We start from the raw sequence: 16,643 nt of genomic DNA on the forward strand, positions 1-16,643 counted from the left end.
TCCCTCCCCATCAAAATCCCCGATCTCCATCAAACTGCAAAAAGAGTAGGCTAACCAACTGTCAACAGAACATAAGCACCTCAGTTGCACCAATTGGGAACAATTCTAATCTGTTATTAATTCTTTTCATTAAAATATTACTCTTCCGTAGTGAGTGAAAGTTCAAGAGGAGCATATAATCTAATCGTGCCAAGTTCAATTGATTCAAAGTTTCAAAAGCTTTGTTTATCTCGAAGAGTTCAGGAACAGCACATAACGGAATTAAAGTACAACTGAAATCAAAATTGACCCTATTTATTTTGTTAGTGCATATTACTAGTCTTGTGGTGAAAAATGAATCCTTGCAAGTTAATACACATAATTTTTTTTTTGCCGTAGTAATCTTTAATCAAAATCTGAAAAGTTACTTCCGGTCTGGAATGGCGTTCCTTCTCTGATGACGTAGGTTTGACGGCTTGGGTTTGGAAACGCTTAACCACTCCCCTCAAACCGTTAGTCTGCTATGAGCAGAGATGGAGAGGAGGAGCACTAGAGTAAAACCCTGCCCTCTGTTCAATATTCCTTTTCACTGGGAAATACGTCACAACACTGGAGAAAAGTTGTTTGCAACTTCCTGTTCACGCAGACTTTAAAATGATTCACTGTGGCTCGAAACCAGGGGGGCAGCGTTCCGGAAAACATTGAAGCTTCCCCGGGCGCCGCCATTGATTAGCAGACCGTCACCTGCTGTTAGCATTCCATTGACTCCCATTCATTTTGGCGTCACTTTGACAGCGAATGACTATATCTGAGGCGTTTAAAGACGCCATTTGTCCATTATTTATTTCTAAAGAAACACGAAAATGTATAAAAGGCTCCATTACCTTGTATCTTACGTTATGGCCCAGTAGAAGCAGTTTTTGTAAAAATAGGCTAACGATTGCGTCATAACCACGCGACTCTCTGTCGCACAGTAGAGAAATTACTGTATGGACAGGAGGAGAAGCTCGCGGGCAATCGGGGGGATGTGGAGGCAAAATGACAAAATAATTAATCAGAATACTTAGCAAAAGTTTCTCCTGCTCCTAGCTCATGGACACCTCCTACTCACACTCTCCGTCTCTGCAAGTTTCGGAAGGGAATGATTCAGATTTCTCTGGGCACAGCTACTAGAAGACAGAAGGGCTGCTCACATCACATCTGCGTCGTCAAGCTCAGTTTGAGTCTGCGCAGTACACTCAGCCATCAGGAAGTGAGTGCTTCTAATTGACTTCACTTGTCTCCGTTTAAACTTAGTTTGATCATGTTTTGGATGGGACCCAATCACCAGATGAGACCAGAATATATACCAGAATTATTTTATATATATCTATTCTAGGGCTGGGAATCGATTAAAAAAAATTAACTAATTAATTGCACAATTTCTGTAATTAATTGCAATTAATTGCGCTTCCCCCAAGCTTGTAATCATCAATATTTAAACTTAGAATCACCTAATTAAACAACACAGGAAAAAAAGGGAACAGAAAATAGCCCTATATTAAAATATTAAACATCAATATATCAATATATTATTATTTTTCAATAATCAATCAACATAATCAATTTAACAGATTATTATTATTATTATTATTATTATTATTATTTTATTAATTATTAAAACAAAATATAGTCCTACAAAGCTATTATTACCTGAGCATGTGATCAGAGCAGGTCATTTTACCATTGTTGCCCAGCATGACTATACCAGCCCAGCAAACAGAAGTCAACAGAGAAATTTCACGGAGCACAGAGCGCGACGCACATACCGAGTGGAAAAGACCCGCTCATGAAAGCTGCCCGAGAATGAAACCTGACCGCCGAACATGGAGGGGTGGGACGGCATATTTCGGCCTTTTTAATAGCAGACGCAACAGGAAATCATTAAAACGAGGCAAAAAAAAAAGTGCCGCGTCAATTGCGTTATTTTTTTTAACGCGTTAAACATTTCAAATTAATCGCAAAGATTAACGCGTTAATTCCCCTAGCCCTAATCTATTCAAAATATACTGGAACTGTTCACTTTTTCCATATAACTTTCACCCCCAGTTTCACAGACAAGGCTCAAACTAGTCCCAGACTAAAATGCATGTTTAACTGAAAGCAAATTACACTTGCATATCTTAAAATATCAGTGCCATTGTTTCTTTTAAGATTCACAACAGTAATGTTTTTTCTAAGGCATATTTATGAAAGTCCTAATTGCACTAAGGCCTAATCCTGGCATAATCTAAACCCTATCTGTGAAACCGGGCTTCAAAATTGTACATATTAGTTCAGTGGTTCAGTTCAACACTTTGTTCTCTGGCTTTAGATAGGCATAGACAGTGGCATTTAAAAAATAAATTACACCTGCTCCCTAGTTCAGGTATGCTACTGTCTACTACTGCAACATGGCTAAGTGGTTCAACACGGAGTTCATCTCTCTCTTTCTCTCGTGTGTATAAAATAACTAACTTTTTCCCCCTTCTTTTTAAGCTCAATTGCAATAAAGATGGATCCGGGATCTTGGAAGCTTGTTAAAAATAAGGTATTGATTTCATGTTACAACAATTTTGATTTCTTTGCTATCTTTAGTGTATAAATAAAATGTTAGTTTTTCCATTTAGAATTTTTTTTTTTTCCAGGGTGTTCCAGCTTAGTTGGGATCTGTGGACTGCAGTGTATTCATGCTAATGGTAAGTTATTACGGTGGTTTTGTTTCCCCATAACAACATTTATTTTACGGATAACCCAACATCCATAATAATTGTCATCAAAAGACATCAGGCTGATCCCAATGAATTTTGTTTTTCAGGTGTGTGTGTGTTAAGGTTAGTGATGTCACTAGCCTAGAAGGAAGCTTGTGTAGTCCCCACCAGTTGTTTGTTGTAGTCCTTAAAGTGATTTCTGTAAAAAAAAAAATAAAAAAAAAAATAATCTCCCTTTGCTTTGAACTTTGATCGTCGTAACTTATTCATATTGCAGATATTGTTTATGCTCTGACAGCAACATTACTCTAAAGTTTCTCTTTCTTTCTTTCTTTCTTTCTTTCTTTCTTTCTTTCTTTCTTTCTTTCTTTCTTTCTTTCTTTCTTTTCTTTCTTTCTTTCTTTTTATAACATCTGTCTTTCTTTATTTTCTTTCTTTCTTTTTCTAACGTCTGTCTGTCTCTTTTATTTCTTTCTAACTTATCTATCTTTTTCTAACATCTGTCTTTCTTACTAATCTTAAGGTTACAGGGGTTAAACACTATGTGATCTGATTCACAGAATTGTACTTTTATGTGTAATTCTTTAAAGTGAACATTATCTGTACTACTTTTGGAGGAACTGCGATTCCATTGTGTTTGTGTGTGTGTGTGTGTGTGTGTGTGTTGAATGCTCTGTGCAGGTCTTGTGATATGCAGCAGCTAACCCCAAGACGCCTTTCTATGACCTCCGAGGTCATCACCGGACCATCTTGGACTCGGATGACAATGTCGACTTACCCTCCTATCTATCCATAAGTGTAGAATTGTTTTAACTTTGTTCTTTTGCCAATGAGAAGTAGCCAACCTGTATGTACTGATGCCAATCATGCCCTTGGCAATGGTATAACTGGTGTGAGATTTTGTGTACAGTAGAGTCTCTGGCCTGCGACCCTGTGAGAATTTGACGCCTGGCTCTACCGATGAAACTATTCTTCAGTAAATTTTTACTTATTTGATTCATTCTGATTTCAGAACAACAAATATCAAGCCTGTTTTCAAAGTTACAGCTGTTTTATAAAACAAAGACAAGAATGTATTGAAATACTACAAATGTAAAACTGAACTTAAATGATAGCAAAATATGATTTTTAAATAAAGGTCATTGAGAAAATGTTTTTTTTTTTTCTTTTAGACTGGACTTTCATTATTTGTTTAATGAATGTTTATGTACGTTTAATAAATATACAATATTATTATATAGGCATTTATTTATGTATATATTTCATTATTTGACAAACATGTACACAAATTATATTTATACACGTACAAATTCATAATTTCAAGTGTAGCTTAATGTTTGTTTTTTGTACTGTCTATGATCTTCGTTACTTAATTTATGTTTGATAAACCTTTTAAAATCAATTACAAAATAATTACAAGTAGTATTTTATTTAAATAAGTACTAAAATTATATATATACATTGATATAATAATTTATTTGCCTTGCTAAAAGCGGCATCCAGCTCCGACTTCCGGTTATTAACGGCAGCTGACGTCAGCTACCAGCGGCAGCTACTTCCTGCTGCCAGCTGCCGATTTTTCGCTGAACCCCTACTGCGGTTCTATGTATTACTACACAACACCCCAAGCAACCACTCTTAGCAATTTAAAAGTTTGATCTCATTGATATTGTTCATTGAAGCTAGAGGAGACAGGAGAGTATTGTGAGAGATCGAGTAGGCCAAGCGAGTGTACCTGCATTTACAGTAGATATGGCATTTTCTTTCAGGTCAGTCCTATCCACGACTTTCCCGAACTCTGACCTTTCCCGTGATCGCTATGGCAACGTAGAACAAGCCGGTAACGAACTTCCGGTTTACGCTAGCCTGAAGATACCGCTATCAGAGAGCCTCAACAAGCCCAAACAATTTGCTTGGATAATGAGGAGTAGAGCTTAGATCGGGCCCAAAAAATCAAGCCCGACCCTACCTGAGCCCGTTGTGTCCGAGCCCGGCCCGACACATTAACTGTAATTATGAGCCCGAGCCCAATTTAGACCCAATCATTTTTAATACGTGGGCCGTTATAACCAGGGGCGGCGCCAGATAATTTTTTAACGTGTGCTGAGGGTGTGCTATATATATATATATTAATACTTTTAATAAATGAGCAAAAATTGGCCACTTAATATTTAATATTCAATTAATTTAATGATCATAATTAAAGTATTAATTTTATTAAATTGAACAAGCACAGCATTCGGCATTCAATCAAATATTATTAAAGATTTATTATTATTATTAATAGTTATTTCAACACAATATCTCGTTATTTCGACATCATATGTGCCGAGTGTGCGTGCAATAAGCAAGATGTGCATTTGTAAATCCAGTGACACGCGTGCATTGATTTTTATTAATAAACTAGTGTTTTCTATCAGTGTCTGCTGCAAAGATGAAGATGATCATGGTGTTCACTTTTCATAATCAACATAGATGAAAAAAATTACATTATAATATTTGAACAAATATGAAACTAAATGCTCTTATTTAATGTCTACAACAAATATAGTAGGCCAACATACTCTCTATTTGTACAAATTGCTGCACATTCAAGTTAATTCTCGAATTAATTTTCAAATTATTGAAAACAATAAACATACCACTTAAAAATATATATACAGTTGTACTGCAGTTTTTTCTAAGTAGCGTTACAAGAAACACTCTTTCTGCGTAGAGGGTCCGTGTTGGAAACAGCTCCCATTCATAAAATCCTTCAGTTTTCGCGTGTTGTTTGTGCACCTGACACACACGGTTGCTTATCTGTCAGCATTACTACTTGTCAGTAATCAGTTTCACCCGTTTGTACCGCGACGCGAGTATCCCTTGTGTGCAAGCTTCATTAAGCGTTACGCTAAACCGGAACTGAGATACCGGCAACAGGAAGTATCGAGTGTCATGGCGACGCCCATTAAGACTCGCAGGAAAGTTGTGGATATTCATAATAAAAATAAAAAAACAGTTTGAATGTCCGCTGCGATATCTTGTCCTATTGTATTTCCCGTGCCCTAGGAATTTGTCAGTTGCGTCTTGCTTTTCCGTGTTCACAAGTTTGGGTCCTTTTAATGTAAAAGTCTTCTCTACTGGCAGACTCAATCATAAACAGTTTTTGCCGCCATCTAATGGCGAAATAATGTATGTAACATCTGTTGCTGTTTACGGTCAGGGACTATTTTTTTTCCAGCGGAAGGAAGGCTTTTAGTGATTTTACTTCATGGAAGTTGCATAGATATTAGGGTGGTCCTTATCAAGTCAATTTTTTTTTTGTGTACAAAATGTTTGTGTCTTAACCTCTTAAACTGTTCATTTTAACTTCAAAATTGGAAATATGCAAAAATGTTGACAAAAAAAATGATATTTAGAGGTAGCTCAATCATGTGGAAGATTGCCTATGTTAAGCTGTGCGGCGTTATTGTGATATGCAAGTATTAATATTAAATATTAAAAGTTGCTGCAAATGAACTACATTTTATTGAAATCAGAGCAACACTGACATGACAACAATGACAACAATCTCAAAAAAGCACAAAGTTTTCAACAATCCCTCATTTCTGATGCTCAGCAGCCAGTGTGTGTGAGATAGCCATTGTATTATTGAATCAGAGCCACTCCTCTCTCGGCGTGATCATTGACTTTCATTTCATGTATAATTGCCTGTGCCTCCTGATACTTGATTCGGCCAAAGTTCCGGATCAATTTCAAGGAACATAATGTAATTTTTTTAACCAAAAAATGTGCTCTAAACCCAAACAATAACCAAGGTGATCATCAATAGAAATATGTATTGATTCCACCAGGAAAGGTAAATCTGCTAAACCAGGTCATGGATGGATTAATTTGGATTTAGTTTCTACAATAAGTAAACTGAGATATGCATCTAAAATACACATTTAGGAATATATGGAGCATATGGAATATGTGGAGATTTTTTTGGAATTTTACTAGCCAGGTACAATACCAATTCAAATGATCATTTTTTAAGAAAATCATCAAAATCTAAAAAAGAGTTTAAAGCTATTGAGCTACCAGGAATTATTATGTTACTGCCATAAAAATGGGCATGCTGTATTTTCTTATATAAAGGAACAATTTGAAGGTGAACACACACATGGAGATTTTCAGTGTTTTTAACATTAATATATGATATTTCATCAGGTGACATTTCACACTGATATATTTTCTATTCTATAATAAGCATAATTTTCATTTTAGAACTATTACAATTTTTCAAAATTAAATTTAGGCTCTAAGTTGTAAAACTAATTTGCATAAAAAGAGTGGGTTTCCTTTGTCTGTTCACTTAGTAATATAGTGATACTTGCCCTCTGTTTTTTCTCGGTTGCATTTCTTGCAGCAACAGTAAAACACACACGCAGAAATGAACAGCAGAAGCGCACAAACTACTGTTATAATGAATATCAAATGAGATGAAGTCGGTTCTGTAATAAAGAAAGAGAAAATGGTCAATCCTTTTAGTCAGACTTCATACAGACACAATATGAACTGCACATTTATAAAGAAAATATGTTGAAAATGTTGCTGCTGCCGTACCTACACATGTGTGACAGAGTCGACTGATGTCCAGATGTGTGGTCTGGTTTCTGATGGGATTGTTGATCACACAGCTGTAAGTGTTTTTATCCTGATATTCCACCTCCAGAGGTAGAGAGAGACTGATGCTGAGATCACACACACTGATGCTGGACAATACACTGATTCCTTTGTACCAGGAGAGAGTCACATCACTCACATTCAACACTGAACACACCAGTGAACATCTGGACTCTGATGATGATGACGATGATGATGAACAGATTGAAGAGTCTCTGGTGATGACGGGAATGGGAAGAGGAGCTGGAAAACACGAAAGAAGAGATTTATTACAATATATATATATATATATATATATATATATATATATATATATATATATATATATATATATATTCATATTGTTCATATTGTGACAACGCCCTTTCATCACGCGCACAAGGCAGCGCGATACTGCTAATCTGCGTCCCATTCTCTCATCCTCACACACTCCTCTCTTTCTTTCCGTGGGTCTATGGAATTGTCAGTCAGCAGTCAACAAAGCTGACTTCATTCCAGCCTTTGCATCTCATTCTACTCTCAGTATCCTGGGCCTGACTGAGACCTGGATTCAACCAGAAGACTCAGCAACCCCCGCTGCTCTCTCTAGCAATTTCTCCTTTTCTCACTCCCCTCGCCAGTCTGGGAGGGGTGGCGGGACAGGGCTTCTCGTTTCCAACAATTGGAAATACTCAGCGCTCTCTTCTCTATGCAACAACAACTCATTTGAATATCATGCTATCACACTTACAACTCCCAGTAAGATCCATATTGTAGTCATTTATCGCCCCCCAGGTCAGCTGGGTAACTTTGTAGAGGAGCTGGATGTGCTGCTATCCTCTTTCCCTGAGGACGGCACCCCACTTCTAGTCTTCGGTGACTTCAACATTCATCTTGAAAAACCACATGCAACAGACTTCACCTCTCTCCTAGCCTCCTTCGATCTCAAACGACACATCACCACAGGTACTCACAAATCAGGCAACCAACTGGACCTGGTTTACACACGCAACTGCACCACAGACAACATCCTGGTAAGACCTCTCCATGTTTCAGATCATTTCCTCATTACTTTCAGTCTACAACTCACTACCCCTGCACCACCAACCCCACCACCAGTCACCTTCAGGCGAAACCTGCGCTCACTTTCCCCCTCCCATCTTTCCTCTGCCGTGTCATCTTCTCTTCCCCCACCCTCACAATTCTCATCTCTGGATGTGAATACTGCAACGGATACCTTATGCTCCACTCTGACCTCTTCTCTAGACAATATCTGCCCTCTCTCCTCCAGGCCAGCACGCGCTACTCCTTCTAACCCCTGGCTATCTGAGGTTCTTCGTGAACACCGGACCGAACTCAGGGCAGCAGAGAGGAAATGGCGCAAATCAAAAGACTCATCTGACCTGAGTATGTATAAATCTCTCCTCTCGTCCTTTTCTGTTGATGCTCATACTGCAAAATCTTCATACTTCCACAACAAGATCAACAGCTCCTCCAACACACGATTACTCTTCAAGACATTCAACTCTCTCCTCTGTCCACCTCCACCACCTCCCACCTCCTCTTTAACTGCCGACGATTTTGCGAACTTCTTCACCAACAAAACAACAACTATCAGCAGTCAATTCTCAGCTCCACACACACAGGAACCCAGACTGACCCCTTCCACAGCCAATAACCCTCTGTCCTCCTTTTCTCCGCTAACCGAGGAAGAAGTATACTTCTCCTCTCCAGTCATCCTACCACCTGCCCTCTAGACCCCATCCCCTCACACCTTCTACAAGCCATCTCTCCCACACTTCTACCAGCACTCACACACATCATCAACTCATCCCTCCATACTGGCACCTTCCCTACAGCATTCAAGCAGGCTCGGGTAACTCCACTGCTGAAAAAAACAACACTAGACACATCATTTGTAGAGAATTACAGACCTATCTCTCTCCTACCATTCATTGCGAAAACACTTGAAAGAGCTGTTTTCAACCAAGTAACATCCTTCTTGTCTAAACAACCAGCTGGATGTCAACCAATCTGGCTTCAAGAAAGGGCATTCAACTGAGACTGCATTACTGTCGGTCACAGAAGCCCTACGGATTGCAAAAGCTGCTTCCAAATCTTCAGTCCTCATTCTCCTGGATCTGTCTGCTGCCTTCGACACTGTGAACCATCAGATCCTTATGTCCAGCCTCTCATCACTGGGCATCACAGGAACTTCACTCGACTGGTTGAGTCCTATCTCACAGGTAGGTCCTTCAAGGTCGCATGGAGAGGCGAGGTATCCAGAGCACATCAACTGACCACAGGGGTTCCCCAGGGTTCAGTTCTTGGTCCCCTGCTCTTCTCCATCTACACTACATCACTGGGACACATCATACAGGCACACGGTTTTTCCTACCACTGCTATGCTGATGACACACAACTCTTCCTCTCATTTCAACCAGATGATCCCACAGTAGCTGCACGGATCTCAAGCTGTCTGGCGGACATCTCCACATGGATGAAGGAACATCACCTGCAGCTCAACCTGGCAAAGACTGAGCTTCTCGTCCTCCCTGCCAATCCGTCTCTACAGCACGACCTCACTATCCAGCTAGATTCATCATCAATCCCCCCATCAAGGTCGGTCAGAAATCTGGGAGTAATGTTTGATGACCAGCTGACTTTCACAGATCACATTTCAAAGACAGCTCGATCATGCAGGTTTGCGCTGCACAACATCAGGAAGATCAGGCCTTTCCTAACTGAGCACGCAACACAACTCCTCGTCCAGGCCCTGGTCATTTCTAGGCTTGACTACTGCAATGCTCTTCTGGCTGGACTTCCATCATGAGCAACCAAACCTCTACAGATGATCCAGAACGCTGCAGCTCGTCTTGTCTTCAACGAGCCCAAGAGGGCCCACGTCACTCCTCTGTTCATCTCTCTGCACTGGCTACCTCTCGCTGCTCGCTGCTCGCATCAATTTCAAGGCATTGACGCTTGCTTACAGATCTATCACAGGCTCAGCTCCCTCCTACTTTCACTCACTCCTACGAGCCTACATCCCTACCAGACACCTACGATCGATCAACGAGCGACGTCTCGTGGTTCCATCACAGAAAGCCACAAAATCACTTTCCAGAACATTCTCATTCACAGTTCCATGCTGGTGGAACACTCTCCCCATCCTCATCCGGAATGCAGAATCCCTGACAACATTCAAAAAACAGCTGAAAACCCATCTCTTCCGTGAGCACTTAACTTCATAAAAAAATAAAATAAATAAATAAATAAAAACCTTTCCCTCTAAAACCTCACTTATCGTGCTTATGCTACTCTGAATAATGCCTGAACTTCGTATTTTGAGCACTTCTTGCGTTGTTGTTGTTTTTGCCTCTTCATGATGACTCGCTTAATTTGGTCCTAATTTGTAAGTCGCTTTGGATAAAAGCGTCTGCTAAATGACTAAATGTAAAAATGTAAATGTATATATATATACAGTGCAATGCATAAGTGAATACACCCATGCTAAAGTTGACTAAAAAGAGGAATAAAAAATCATATTTTGGAAATTGAACTTAATGCCTTAATTTAAAAAATTAGGAAAAATCCAACCTTTAAGGACACCAATTTTCTTTGTGAATGAATAATGTATCGTAAATAAATAAATGTTCTTCCTTAAAATACACGGTGCATAAGTGAGTACACCCCTATGTTAAATTCCCATAGAGGCAGGCAGATTTTTATTTTTAAGTATTTAAAAAAAAAAAAAATTAGGATACTATGCATCCTGATAAAGTTCCCTTGGCCTTTGGAATTAAAATAGCCCCACATCATCACATAGCCTTCACCATACCTAGAGATTGGCATGGTTTTATTTCAGTTAGCCTAATAGCTGGTTTGATTTGCATTGAGAGATGATCTTATGGAAAGTACCCCATGCCAATCTCTAGGTATGGTGAAGGCTATGTGATGATGTGGGGCTATTTTAATTCCAAAGGCCAAGGGAACTTTATCAGGATGCATAGTATCCTAATTTTTTTTTTTTTTAAATACTTAAAAATAAAAATCTGCCTGCCTCTATGGGAATTTAATATAGGGGTGTACTCACTTATGCACCATGTATTTTAAGGAATAACATTTATTTATTTACGATACATTATTCATTCACAAAGAAAATTGGTGTCCTTAAAGGTTGGATTTTTCCTAATTTTTTTAATTAAGGCATTAAAATTTCCAAAATATGATTTTTTATTCCTCTTTTTAGTCAACTTTAGCATGGGTGTATTCACTTATGCATTGCACTATATATATATATATATATATATATATATATATATATATATGTACAGTATATGTATACAGTATATACATATAATTTATGAAGTATCGGAAGATTTTTAATAATTGCAGACCAATTAATGAAACAAATTTGTACAGATGTGCCACAATAACTTCAACAAGATACTAAAAAAGATAATCGGATGATAATGTTATTTTCAAAGTTATATTGTTTTGTAAAGTTTGGTGAATGTTTCTACCAGAAAAACCCAATAGTAACACAAGGAGGCGAGTTTCCTGATGCATTTCATATTCTCACTTTCTAAAACACTATCACATTAAAATAATTCAATTATTTTTTAATTAAACAATTAAAATACGACAAAATAACATAATTTATTTTGTAGTTCCCTATAACCAATAAATAAAAAGGATCATCGGTCATATTTTACTGTCTTTGCCGTATATTAAACACATCCTTCAGAGAAAAAGTACTATATTATTCAATTTACTCACCATAGACAGTCACACTGTATCTCTTGTATGAAGTTCCTCTGGTGGTGACGGTTAGTTTATAAAGTCCAGAGTGTTCAGATCTGATGTTTCTGATGGTCAGAGATCCAGTTTGACTGTCCATCTGGAGTATTTTCTCAAATATCATATCAGTGTCATCCATATAGATGTTCTGTCTGTGGATTTCAGCAATACGAGTGTCTTTAGGTCCAAACATCCACAGTATCTGATCATCTCTCTGTACTTTAATATCAGTGTTTAGAGTGACAGAATCTCCCTCAGTCACTGACACTGACTTCATTTCATCTGTCTCAACTCCAAACACACCTAAACAAGATATAAAAAATATATAATTATCAGACAGAGACTTTATATAATCTCATTTCCTGTTTAATCATGCACTTCTAAAAGGTAAAACATTTTTATCTCTTGTAAAAATGTATTTGTGTTTAAATAAATGATAGACTACTGCTGATTAAAACTGTTAAGAGTTTCTCACCGCTCAGAACAAACAGAATCAGAACACACAGATGAGAAGACATCGTGACAGAAACAAACGTCCAGCCGAGAGTCAGAAGAACAACTTCCTGATTAAAAAGTTCAGCTACTTCCAAAGTCTAAACTGCTAAATGAAAAGCAAGCTGGTTTTAGTAGTCTCTGTTCTCTGTCTCGCTCTCCAGATAAAGTTCAATGTATTAATTTTCTTCCTCTTAATATTTCAGAAACTCTCACTGTTTATTTCATAAACAAATGTTCCATCACAACATCATTCTGGATTCCTCTTCATCAGAAAACTCTAATTTCATGTTGTTTCTGAGTCTATCAGATTCTCAGAAGGTTGTGTTTGTGAGAATAATGCACGTCTCACACTCTCATGAACACAAACACAGTAACTGAACATCCGGCCAGTTCATTAAACCACAAGCCTTCAGTTCAAACACATTTACTGACCTAAATAACACAAGAGCTGACTCTAAAACATGTGCTGGATCACACACTATAATGATAAATGTCTTTCAAATGTTTCAAATAAGTGATTGAAATACTGATTGGCTGAACATTAAATAACATTCAATTAAATAATTATATATATATATAAAAAAAAACAAAAAAAAAAACATGATGAATCAAAAGTTTATTGATTTAATTTAGTGTCTATGACACATTTCTAGTACAATTATAGTAGGCAGATTCATCTATTGGCAACAAATTACATGATGAACACATTTCATTTCATTATATCAAATGCATTTGACATTTTTATGTTAATTCATTAATCTTGTAACCTAAAAGACCTTGTTAAACTGCATGATGGTTTTGGTGAAATCAGTGTTGAATGAGGAATTATGATCAGTGACTGGTGTCAGATCTGAGATGATCTGTGTGCTTTCTGACAGGCTCTTCTGATCTACACACACACACACACACACACACACACACACACACACACACACACACACACACACACACACACACACACACACACACACACACACACACTACTGCTTTAACATCTACAGAAGAGAATAAACCACATTCATTGAGCTCAGAGAGCAAGAGCGTCAAAAGACATTTGAAGACTGATGGTCATTCATTGCTGTTGTGACACTGACCTCTGCTGGTGGAAGATTTCTAGTGGCTTCAACAAGAGCTAATCATATTCACTGAATAAGTTTCAGCTCTTTTTTACTCTTTGCTCCAATATAAGATGGGAAAATCACAATAACGTAATCAGTACAGAGAGAATGTTTCAGAATAAGAGTTTATTTCCCGTCAAATAAATAAACATACCTAGCCTGGATGCCAGCCGAACTATACATTCATTCACCTGAACTGGGTTTGTCATAATAAATTACTCCTAAACTAGAGATATTTATTCAGATGTTACTGGCGTTATTTTATTTTAAGGATATTGTCTTTTGTAAAGCTCAGGAGTAAAATTATTCAGTCAAAGGCCCCTTTTTTAAACTTGTGATTTTTTTTTTTTTTTGTCCCACAGACAGTTGAATCTCTTCAGTTTCATCTTATATCTGTTATTTAACAGTTTTAACAGTTCTTTAATGCTGATCTAGCCAGCAGAAGACACTAGCAGGGTTTAAATCCCAGTTGTGAAGGTGGGGCATGTTGTCACACTGCATTACAATGAGCCCCTATTAGACATATGCTATTCTATTCTATAGGCCTACTTTTATGAACTCTATTGAGAAACCAGAAAAGGTGAATAAAGACTGTGAGTCAATGTTCAGAAATTATTAATTATTATTATGGTTTTAAATATGCTGTATAGCTGTATTTTCCGGTGTGTTCATGTCAAACTCAAAAATTAGTGTATTTTTAATTATTAAAAAATGCCATTATTTTACATGAAAAAGTTAATAATTGTATTTTATTGACAAATTATTTAAGTTTGTCTTGTATATATATATATATATATATATATATATATATATATATATATATATATATATATATATATATATACTGTATATATCATTTTTTTTATTAGATCAGATAGCATTTTAAGCTGTCATATGGTCATGTTACAATGTACCCCTATGGGGCATGTTGTCACATTTCACTTCCATTCTTTTGGGGTAAATCAAGAGAAACGTATACACTGAACTAAACCACATAATTGTACTAGACGTGTGAAATTAATGCAGGAGAAAAAAAAATACTCTGAAAGTAGGTTTACACAAACTTGTGGTTGTGCCCCGCTCTCTCCTAAAAAAGTTTGTAGTAATCTGCTCAACAATGCTTTCTCTCTTTGGAATTTAGTTCTCCCAATAGTCTTTTCATTATAGTCTTCAACCATTATTTTCTTTTTATTCCCTAGACGTGCTCTTATGTTTTTTAAATAAATAATTTTCGACATAAATAAATAATCTTGTAATTCAAACAATTCGTTTGCATATGTGATCCTTTTTATGTGGCGGTCTGGAACGACCCGCGACACCAGTGTGTTCAGATCTGATGTTTCTGATGGTCAGAAATCCAGTTTGATTGTCTATCTGTAGTTTTCTCTGAATCGGCCATCATTACTGACAAAAGTTACGTTTATTTGGTCCATTTGAATGATTTCATTTGAATGATTTCAGTATTTTGAGGTCCAATTTTCCACACTATCAGGTCACCATAAGTCTGCAGAGTGTCCACGGCTCCACTTGAAGGAGAATCAAGCTGTACATGTGTGCCTCCCAGAGAATGGGGTGTTCCCAGGTTGGAAAAGAGTCAAACTTCTCAGTACAAGCAAGCTTGTCATATCATGCAGGAAAACGACCAGGCATGAACATGTATTTCAGGTCTAGACAAGATTTTATGCTTTTTTGGCAGTTCTTGTGGGATGAAGAAGCTGTTATTGAGTACTCTTTCGCAGATTAACTGAGAATAACTAATAATACATTTGCATTCTACTTCAGTGCTTCATTTCAGGACCCAGATTTTACATGGTTAACAATTCTAAAGTAAAAGTAATACTACTAAAACAAAATCAAATGCTGAAATGGATTAATATTACTATGAGCATCATCAATTATGAACATAAAATGTGCTGAAATGGAAAACTATTTTCAAAACACTTGTCCTTTAGGAGTTTTTTTCCAACTATCTCATGATTAGATTGTTTAGATTAGTTGCATTTAAATATTTGCATACATTGTTTCCCTCAGAAGAGTCAGAGCAATATTTGGTTCATGACCAGACCTATCAGTTGAGAAACACTGCTCTATACTGCAACCAGACAGCAATATAGTGTCGGCCCAGATCCAAAATACCTAATACCTAATTATCTAAAATACCAAATCCTAAAAAAAAAAAAAAAAAAACATTACCACGAAAAATTGTATAAAGACTGCAGCCCATTTAAAATACTCTTCATGAAAGTTACATAAAGTTATTCAATTTCAGTTTCTACATTCCCTATGAAAACATGTGCGTGGTTTATTAAATAATCAATGCTGAATATGATAAATATAACACTGTTGTGCAAAGCAACTATGACTATATATATGTATATATATATATATATATATATCCTTTAAGGACACCTATTTTCTTTGTGAATGAATAATGTATCGTAAATAAATAAATGTTCTTCCTTAAAATACAGGGTGCATAAGTCTGGACACCCCTATGTTAAATTCCCATAGAGGCAGGCAGATTTTTATTTTTAAAGGCCAGTTACTTCATGGATCCAGGATACTATGCATCCTGATAAAGTTCGCTTGGCCTTTGGAATTAAAATAGCCCCACATCATCACATAGCCTTCACCATAACTGCATGTTTTAAGTAATAAAAACATTAATAATCATAAATTATGACCTGTTAATGCATTGACCACGGACAGCCTAAATGGGTCCCGTCAAATAAGCTACGGGTGGGCACTTCCTGTACCTAGAGATTGGCATGGAGTACTTTCCTTAAGATCATCTCTCAATGCAAATCAAACAAGCTTTTAGGCTAAATTAAATAAAACCATGCCATTCAACAGAGGAAAATTAAGGGTCCGAACTTGTTGAGCAGCTGTTACC

General features: G+C 37.0%; 1 protein-coding gene across 1 annotated transcript in view; it reads right to left on the reverse strand.

Moving 5' to 3' along the window:
* LOC311085884 (uncharacterized protein) overlaps positions 1-16,643 on the reverse strand; it is a gene marked incomplete at its 5' end in the record, with an annotated part of 58,429 nt that overhangs the window by 41,392 nt on the left and 394 nt on the right. The window contains 3 exons of the mRNA XM_084118504.1: positions 7,070-7,186; positions 7,299-7,601; positions 12,117-12,440. Coding sequence (XP_083974630.1) covers positions 7,070-7,186; positions 7,299-7,601; positions 12,117-12,440 — 744 coding nt within the window. The remainder of the gene's footprint in view (positions 1-7,069; positions 7,187-7,298; positions 7,602-12,116; positions 12,441-16,643) is intronic.

Source organism: Abramis brama (genome assembly GCF_963993115.1).
Source record: "Abramis brama genome assembly, chromosome: 6".
NCBI classification, from domain to species: Eukaryota; Metazoa; Chordata; class Actinopteri; order Cypriniformes; family Leuciscidae; genus Abramis; species Abramis brama.